The 9,662-nt window shown below is 43.4% G+C and overlaps 1 protein-coding gene across 1 annotated transcript; it reads left to right on the top strand.

The window, feature by feature from the left end:
* Positions 1-404: 404 nt before the first annotated feature.
* Positions 405-5,819, top strand: LOC132097291 (uncharacterized). Its single transcript, XM_059502921.1, has 12 exons — positions 405-931; positions 1,625-1,778; positions 2,035-2,257; positions 2,338-2,464; positions 2,617-2,915; positions 3,006-3,096; positions 3,184-3,300; positions 3,392-3,467; positions 3,575-3,832; positions 4,001-4,172; positions 4,469-4,617; positions 4,721-5,819. The coding sequence occupies exons 1-12, from the start codon at positions 551-553 to the stop codon at positions 4,903-4,905; spliced, it is 2,232 nt and encodes a 743-aa protein (XP_059358904.1). The 5' UTR covers positions 405-550; the 3' UTR covers positions 4,906-5,819.
* The last annotated feature ends 3,843 nt before the right edge of the window (positions 5,820-9,662 follow it).

Here is a 9,662-nt window from a genome sequence, read left to right on the forward strand (position 1 = left end):
GGCTTTTCGACGGCGTGTAGAGGCTTCTCCGGAGAAGACAGCGAAGTGCAGGTGAGATCGCTGAAGGAGATGAAATCTAATCCCTATGGTGAAGCGGTGGCTTATATAGTTCCAGCCACGCCTATTTTGGCGCGCTCTGACGTCCAATGGGCGCGAAGCGCCCCCATTGGTTCGTTACTCTCCGCCGCCTCACCATAGGTTGCTGCAGTTGCCGCAGCACAGCCAATAAGCGCGAGAGCCGCTTCGCTTGGGTCTGCTGTGCTGCAGCACTGCGTTTTACATTATTTAAAAATTAAGGATAATTTTTGGCTTCATATTCTCGAGAAAAGGGGACCTTTTCCCATAGCGTAAGCTAGCTTACGCAGTACGAGAGTACTCTCGAAAGGGAACCGCCTTTTCCCAGAGAACGCGTCATATGACGTAACGACAGGCAAACATAGGCGCTGCAGCCCTGGTTCTCAGTGTGGGTTTACGTAGTCTGAGAGGTGGAAACAGAAAATAGAGATTGTCGTTATCGTTATTATAGTTATAGTAGGTTTGAGTTGTCACAATGGTGAATTCTTGTGTTTGTTTTGGATGCAACAACTCCAACTTGTCTGGCCATCGGGTCCACCGATTTCCAAACAAGAAACACAAAGATTTCCGTGCTTGGATACGTTTCGTCCAGGCAAAGAGAAGCAATTTCGCTGCCTCCTCGTTGACTAGACACACGGTGGTATGTGAAAAACACTTCACACCGGACAGCTACAACCAAGGAGATCTTATGGAATTTCGCATGGGATTTCGACGAAAAGAGTGGGTTAGGCTGGCAAATGGAGCTGTGCCATCGGTGCATGCAAGTCCACCTGCAAAATCTGGCGGGAGTGAAGAGTCTAACGTTAATGTTAGCACTAGCAGAGAATCTGCGCGTCGAAAACGGGAGCTTTGCACAGTAAGTCTTATAATACCATATACAAATTGTTGCATCGAAATGTAGCTCTGCATGTAATCTCTGCAAATGTATTTTTCTTGACGTTATAATGGATTAGTCTTGGCATGGCACGAAAGCCCGCCTAGCTGCCGTCAGCTTACTCTTGTTACACCCCGTGAGGCTGCACATGAGCCTCCTGCCACTTATTTTATTGAGCTATTAAGACAGGGTTCCAAAAAATTTATTTTTTTTTTAATTACAATTTTATGTGGTCGCATTCGCATATTACTACTCGGTTAAATTCACGCATGAATTTTCCTGCATTTAACTTGTTTTAGCGCCCGCCAAATTGATTTTTTTGTCCCGCCAAAGTCTTATTTGATCGGTGAGTAATGTAGATGAAACGCTGCCCTTGTGACAGGGCGCATGTTTGACTGAAAGAAAGAGCGCGCACTTTTCACCGTCTCCAAAACGCATCCAAGTAATTCTTTACAATATTAGTTTTCTTAGTTAAATCGGATTTGCCTTGGTTTTCTTTGACTAATCGAAGCTGGTATCAACAAGGCACATGCAAGGGAATGCAGCTCGGGACTAACGTACTTTAAAAAGATTTTGAAAAGATTAACAGTCTTTTAAATAATGCATGAATGGGGGAATTTCATGAAAGGACTACATTTTTTAGAGTTCAAAGTTGTGATCTCGGTCTGTTTTCAGATTATGGGAGAGAGTGCTGCCAGCAAAGACGGGGCGGGTGCAACTGCCACTTCAGATCCTGATGGAGATGGAGACATCTCTACAATGGACCCTGAGCCAGAACTGGTCCATCGTGGATCACAGTGCAACATAAGATGTTTACATCGTTCATTAGGTAGTTAGCTTATATATCTAGCATTCAACATACATGCCATAAACAATCACAAATAAGGATTACGTCAAAAAATTTCATGATCTCCATGGTTACTATTTTGTCATTTTCACTTTTCAGACAGTAAACATTAAAAATTAAGAACTTCATAATGTTAGAAAAATACATTTTTACTGGGTTGCATTAGATAGTGCATGTGTTGTTACCAATGAATGTACAATTGGTGAACAATTATTAAGATGAATCTCTTTCATCTAAGGTGTTCAGGTAAAGCCTCAGATGGTGGATGTGGGGACTCAAACCGAAAGGTTTGAGCATCGCAGATCAACTCCACTGGCCAGTCCTGAACAAAGTGATGATGAATGGTCATTTTCTGATATTGTCAACCATTCTGGTGATATGTCATGGAGTCCAGGGGAGGAGATGTTGAGAGAGTCCTCTGAGGAGGAACCAGAAGAGCTGGAATCTCTCAGTGACCCAAAGTAAAAACCTTTTTATTAATGGAAACTGTTTCTGATGTCATAGTCAGAATTAATGAGTGTTTTCCTTTTCTTGTTTTCAGTGCTGTTGACAAGTTCATTGTTTGCCAGAGGCAGTTGCTGTCCTTGTTCACAGTTTGCCCTGCATGCTGTGGGGAAACCCAGGGACGCATAATGCACCCGGAAGGAACTTTCATAAAAGTCAAGCAGGTAATGTCTTAATTGTCAACTGTCTATGAGGAGCTGAATTATAGTCTGTGAATGTACAGTATGTATATTCATTATTTGTGTCTTAACTATACAGGTTTTTTACTGGCTCATCTTAAAGCTGCTTGAGTATTGATTCTTCTATCATCTTTCAGGCCTGCGGAACTTGTGGCTATGAGCGTTACTGGCAAAACCAAGAGAAGGTGCATCGAAACATGCCTGCCTGCAACCTTTTACTCAGCGGTACCATCCACTTCTCAGGTTGCATGGCTACTCAGACAATCAGGATGCTGAAGCTGTTTGGACTGCAGTGCATAAGTCCCGGCACTTTTTTCCGCCATCAGCGCTATTACACTATCCCTACCATCGTGCAGGCCTGGAGGAATGAGCAGAGTGGGATCATCAGGGAGTTGAAGGAGACTGGGGGTGGATTGATCCTGTCTGGTGACTGCAGGTAGAATGGTCCAGCTCACGTCACTGATGTAGAACAGGTCAATGTGTTTTTGCATTAACCTATAAATGTAACTGTTTTTGACGTTCTTAGATCAGATTCTCCTGGACACTGTGCCAAGTATGGTAGCTACTCCTTGATTGAGGATCGAATTAACAAAGTTTTGGATGTTCAGCTTGTCCAAGTAAGTTGATGTCACACAGAAATCTTGTGTCTGATTTAGTTACTGATATTACAGTTACTGTTCAGTAATAATCAGTTGGTTTTACAGAGCTCAGAAGTCCCAAGCAGCTCTTGGTGTGAGCTAGAGGGTCTAAAGCGGAGTATGCAGTTCCTGATGGACCAAGACATGCAAGTGTCTGCTCTGATAACAGACAGAAATCGGCAGGTAATGATGCTAGGAGAGATCTAAAGCTGAACAGCATTGACAGGCACAGTATCACTCAAAATCAATTCTATAAAATCAATTTGTGTTTTAGGTGGCCAAGTGGGTACGTGAGAAAATGTGTTCAGAAGGAACAAAGCATTTCTTTGACGTCTGGCATATTGGGAAAAGTATGTATTGTGATGCTGGTAGTTCTATATAACAGACTTGTTTTTGTAGTTAAATTCACTTTCCTAATAATTAATTTGCTCTGCTCTGTTTGTCTGCTCTGGAACAGGTGTACAGAAAGCACTGGATGCTGCTGCAAAAGAGAGGGACTGTGAGGATCTGAAGCTGTGGAGGCCTGCCATTATCAACCATCTCTATTGGACCGCAGCTTCCACCCCTACAGGAGATCCAGATGAGATGCAGGCAAAATGGCAGAGTATGATAAATCATGTACAGGACATACATGAACACAGCTCTCCAGCATTTACCAGCTGCGCACATCCACTGTTGGAAGGAGAGGCAAGAAACAAGGAGTGGCTGGAACCAGGTACAACATAATAGCCTATGTTAAAAGATGTCAAATGTTTTGAGGCTAAACTTTTTTCAGTGCTTGTAAATTTTAGTTTGGTTTTATCAATACGTAACCCCATGTGTACTAATAATTACTTGTGTTATGAAATGCGAGAGATTATATGACAGAATACGTTTTATTCAGGATCACCAGCAGCCACTAAACTGGAGAGTGTAGCTGCCAGGAAAGCACTGGTAAAGGATATTCGACAATTGTCACCTCAGCATCAGACATTCTCCCTGGAGGCCTACCATTCCCTTATTCTGCACTTTGCTCCCAAACACACTGGCTTTTCTTTTCTTGGGATGTACAGCAGGTAGTGTTATCACTTAAAAGTATCGATACTAATAAAATTAGTTTTTTTTTTTTTTTCAATTTCAGGAAATTATGACAGAATGAATATGGCTAAAAACTAATGCAGTCTTGTATAGCAGACCAAAATGTTATAGATTGATAACAGCATTACATATTGTTTGCAAAAAAATAATTGCAAAGATGAGTCATTGTCTTATACCCATTTGAACTGAAAACATTAATGTCATATTTCTGTTGCATTTCACTGCATTGGGTTAGCTTTGGAGACCTAATGTTTTATCTACTTATCTCGTACAGACTTCTCTTGGCAGCCCTACATTTCAATAGTAATGGCAACAGAGATGTAGCGCGTACTAGTGAGGGTGAGGTACGCTACGCTGTTCGCTACCCACGGTTTCGGAAAGGTGGCTGGGTAGTCCACCCCATCAAGGAGAAACCATCTTACGGTTAGTAGTTTCACTTAGTTTTTCAATATCTTTTTTGTGTGAATCTATCTTTATGCGAGTCATCCATGTTACTAAATGTTTTCTAAACATTTCTCTCCTCAAGGATACGCAACAAATCTTATGGTCTCTCTGGTAGAGGAATACTGCAAGTCACCACAGGCCCTACAAGAAAGCAGTGCCGTCTTGTCCTCTGCTGCACCGCCCCCCCTCACCTCTTCCGTCCAGAAGGTTGCCAAGGATGAGGCAGTCAGCCTCCATCTCGCACGACACTCACGTTTTAACATGTAATAAAAGATCAATTGTACCAGTACAGTTTGTTTCACTATGTATTTATTAATCGTCTTCCAAGCGGGGCCACTGGAAACCTTTGTATGTTTGTCCCTCCTCTGCAAACTGCCTCCTTATTGCTGACACAACACATGAAGGTATGGCTTTCCTAATGTTCCTGCCTATTATTCCGTACGCCCAGCGGACAACCTGCCTGTATGCTGTGTATCGGAACTGCCTGTGGTGTAGATTGGGACATAATTACATTTTGATCATACCATGTTTTCATAGTAAACAATTCCAATGGTAAATATTGCATGTCCTGTTGGCTGATATTCTACTGTACTACACAACACCAAAGTTGTTTTTATAGGAAGTATATGGAAACCACTGAGTTTAAAAACCTGCTTAACAGGATTTACTATTTTGGTGTAGAAAAGCTGTTTCTTTGAATTGCAGTGTGAAATAATTTTTGCTCAAAACCTACTCTGGTCTGCTGGCTTGAAGAGGGCCATGCTCCTGTCTGAAGTTCATGTATGCTATCTGCAGCACAAAAGGATTCAGACAGGATGCTTCAAACCCTGGATGGAGTGTGAGGCAGGTAATGTCTTCTGGGGGATCTAGGTTTTGGACAAGGGACCAATAGGCGTCGACCTCCCTACAGCACACACTCTCCACTGCTGATGGCATAGCCTCACATCTACCACACAAGCACCTGTTAAACAAATGTGCTAAGATAAACTCACTCTCCTTCCCTCCTTGTAGCTCTAATGGTTGGTGTAAGACCTTGTAAGAAACGACATGTAGACTACTTACTTCCTAAAACTTGGGTAAATATGCACTGTAAAAAGACACACCCCCTGTACAGTATAGGCTGTCAATTAGATGCATTTATCTGCATGCCTTACAACCAGTATCCCTTCACATGACAATAAAAGATCCTTGTTACAATGACTGTATTTACATGAACAGCATATTCCCGTCCTAGCCGGAAGACTAACCGCTTTCATACACGTACTCCACAGTACATGTGAGCTCATTTACATAATGTCCGTCGGAAATACTAAGGTGAGTAGTATAACAGCCGACTAAGTTCGGAATTCCAGCTGTCCGGTTATGTTGTTTAGATATACGGCCCAAACGCTTGACATCTGCAGAAGCAGAACATGCGGACACCTAGGTCCAAAAGCAGTTACTGATTAAAAATCAGTTAGCAATTTCTACAAAATTTCACATTAAACTGTGTTGAATAGAAATGCACAGAATTTCTATCCCTATCCAGACTAGCTGACCGTCACATATGTAAGCTATAGCCTACATCCTACAACATTCATTTAAAATCTGGGATCTAAATTAATTATTTTAAGACACATGTTGCTGGCATAAATGGTGACAATCTACATGGATGCTTGAAAAACAACAAAGTCGACAGCAATATTGCTAAATATGATTTATTAAAAATACTGCAATGTGTTAAACATGGAGACGTTAGCCACAATTGGCTTTAGCCTGTGGTCACTCACCAAGACACCTGCCCAATTCTCAACCGATTCTCCTCACACCACAACTCTATCTCTCTCCTCTGTCCATTTACCCTTCCCCTTAACTCTGCCTGACCCCTCTCTCGCCTAGGCGGCTCGTAATTATACGGCAATGGCCCATCGTAAGAGTTGACATTTATCCCTACTGCAACCTCTTCACTGTCTGACTCCATTACGAAGAGACGATGTTTACCGGCCGTTGCGTCACTTCCGATCAGAGCGTTTTCACAACGGAAGTAATTTTACTCACAATTTCTTTTAAAAAACTGTTTTAATGCACATTTATGATTAATTTCTTCACGCAAGTCGAATTCCTACACTATTTATCTACACGTTCATTCACAGGGATCTTCAACTTGAAAGATAGGCTTTAAGTTACCTGCTGCACTGTACTAATGCAGACACATTCATTTGATTTGGCACTTACGCTTCCAACTCTTGTTTGTGTACTGTTTTTAGACGCAGACTCTGAGGAGTCCTGCACAGATGTTGTTGTGCACTGTGATATTGGCGCTTCTGCTACCAATAATTTGTTACCTGACTACGTCCTTCAGCTCCGCTGCTGCGTCGAGCTGAAACAAGTTGAAGAGCTCACGTGTTATAGCAAGCTATAACAGTGAGCTGGCGGGTTTTGCTCCCTCTCCCTTATCGGCTGCGCTGGACTGATGCAGACACGTTCATTTCATTTGGCGCTTAAGCTTCCAGCTCTGGTTCGTGTACTGCTTTTAGACGCAGACTTCGAGGAGTTCCTGCAGCAGATATTTTATTGTGCACCATGGTCTTGGCGCTTCATGCTACCTAGCGTTGGTCTGCCGGAGTAATATAAAATTTGTTCAGCTCTGCTGCTGTATTGAGCTGAAATATTAAGTGGCAAGCTGTTGTAACATTAATGTTATAATGGCTCAGGTTGTAAAGTTGAACTGACAGGTTTTCCTATCTCTCTCTCTTTACTTCTGCGCTGCACTGATGCAGGCACGTGCATTGAATTGGTGCTTACACTTCCAGCACTTATTTCGTGTACTGCTTCTAGGTGCAGACTAAGAATTCTGCAGCCAATGTTTGTCTTGCATTATGGTCTTGGCGCCAACGTGCTACCAAGCATAAGTTGACCCGGCTATTAATTTGTCTTTCAGCTCCGCTGATGCTTGAGCTGGAACAAATTAGTGGGGGAGCTCACATCTGAGTAGATTCTTATGGCAAGCTGTTTTTACGAAAAACCTAATGCCATAGTGACTGGAGCTGCAGAGTGAACAAGGGTTTCTTGTCTCTATTCCTGCACTGCATGTACATTGATTGGCATTTATGCTTCCAACTCTAGTTACATGTGACCCGTTTTTATCATGGATTCCACAGCTGACATTGCAGTGCGCATTGGTTTTGGCGCTTCATGCTACCAAACACTAGACTGTCCAGCTAGTAATAATTATTCAGCTCCACTGCTGTTTGAGCTGGAACAAATAGTAGACTCTGTGCTACGAGCTGGATCTGTGGAGTTTTGCAACACACATTGTCATGCAACATGGTTTTTGGCACTTCAGGCTACCAAAACTATTTGCATAACTGGCCTATCATTATTCTTCTCATCCCAACTGAGTTACTCTTAGCTGAGCTACTTTGTGAACAAGTTCACGTGTAAGAGTATCTTTTATGGCAAGCTATTAATGCTCACCATGGTCAGCCTACTTCATGTGATTGATGCGGCTCTTTTGCTACCAACACTCGCTTCACATGAATAGCCACATTATGTACTGCAGCATACATTATTGTGCACTAGAGATGTTGGGTGCTTCATGCTACCAAGCAGTGGTTTGCATGATTAATTACTCTGTTCTTTTCAGCTTCGCTGTTGCATTGAGCTGCAACTGTGTATAAATGTGGGCAACCTACAAGTTTGTTGCCTTTATAAGTTTTTCCGCCGCATGTTGCGTTTCGGACTGATTTTACCGTTCTCCCCGCTTTAGTTTGAAGATGGAGAGGATAGCCCTAAAGCCATTAGTGCAGGGCCTATGTTGACATCCAAGTCCCCACTCTTTGGTTGGTGCTGGCATGCCTGATTTAGTATCCATTCCTGTTTCAGAGGTTTTTCCCGCGACTCAGATGTCTCGGGGCCTCATGAGGGAGGATCAGGCTGTGATATGGTTACACCATCCAGCTTATTGGGTTGATTGGATTTGCGTCCTAACCTTCTGCTTGGAGTAAGCAATGTCAAGGACTCAGATGCTCATCCTGTCTCTATCTGAACCAGAGATTGGTTTGTGACCATCAGTCTAGGATGCGTGCTTCTGCATCCAGATCGTCAGGAGACACAGGGAGTTCCTCAGGTTTACTTTTTGAATAAGTTTGCCCATACTTTATTCCATTGAACTGGTCTTGAACGCCAATTCAGTGGCTGTCACATTAGGCCAAAGACTGACAACATGGCTGTGGTCTCATACGTTGGTCAGAGAGGATTTGACTCTCGCCCCCTGCAGGTTAGTGAGATGTGTTCTTCTTGGACGCAGACCAGGTTCCTGTCCATCAGAGCAGTTCATGTCCCGGGTCACCTGACCTCAGGAGTGGACTTACTCTTGCACCCTCAGTTGGGTGAGTCTCATATGGTTAGGTTCGGCTGAGCGGAAGTGGATTGTTTGCTTCGAGCATGCGCATTGCCCGCTCTGGTTTCCTTGTCTCCTCCGTCGCCTCTGGTGGGGACGTTCTAGCAGAGAATGGCCCAGGACCAGTCTTCTGCCTTCCAGTTGACCTGTTTGCTTCCAAACGATTCTGTTCAGAGTAAGGTTGGTCTGAGTGAACATCTCCATTACCCTTAAGGACCTGCCACAGGTTTATGTGGCTGCCATATCTGCTGAGCGTTACCCATAGAGGTGTTTCAGAAGGAGGTCACCCTCTGGTTTTCTATTAGGCAGGGACGTGACGGCTTAGGCCTTTCCACCCAGCACAGATCCATTTTTGGGACTTATTTCGATTGGAAGGCCTGGCAGCCCATCCATTTGAGCCGTTTAAGTTTGTCAGATAACTTTGAAGTCATCTATTCTCAATTAGAGGAATAGGATCTGCAGGCTCTGTCAGCTCCTCTTGTATGGATTTTTCCCCAAGGACGGTTAAGTCTTACTGCTTCCTAGGCCGAGTATATCCTAGGCTGCTTCAACACTGTTCGTTTCAGCAAGTGGTTGGAGGCTTTATCCTTTGCTATGCGGGGTCAGATAGTACTATCTTTAGCCTATGAGGCGCGTGGTGTGA

This window comes from Carassius carassius, chromosome 21 (genome assembly GCF_963082965.1).
Source record: "Carassius carassius chromosome 21, fCarCar2.1, whole genome shotgun sequence".
NCBI lineage: Eukaryota > Metazoa > Chordata > Actinopteri > Cypriniformes > Cyprinidae > Carassius > Carassius carassius.

Bases quoted from the DNA above. Each gene is read 5' to 3' on its own strand.
- LOC132097291 (XM_059502921.1), top strand. From the start codon at position 551: ATGGTGAATTCTTGTGTTTGTTTTGGATGCAACAACTCCAACTTGTCT. The intron at 2,258-2,337 runs GTAAAAACCTTT...TCTTGTTTTCAG, and splicing joins GAATCTCTCAGTGACCCAAA to TGCTGTTGACAAGTTCATTG. The intron at 2,916-3,005 runs GTAGAATGGTCC...TGACGTTCTTAG, and splicing joins ATCCTGTCTGGTGACTGCAG to ATCAGATTCTCCTGGACACT.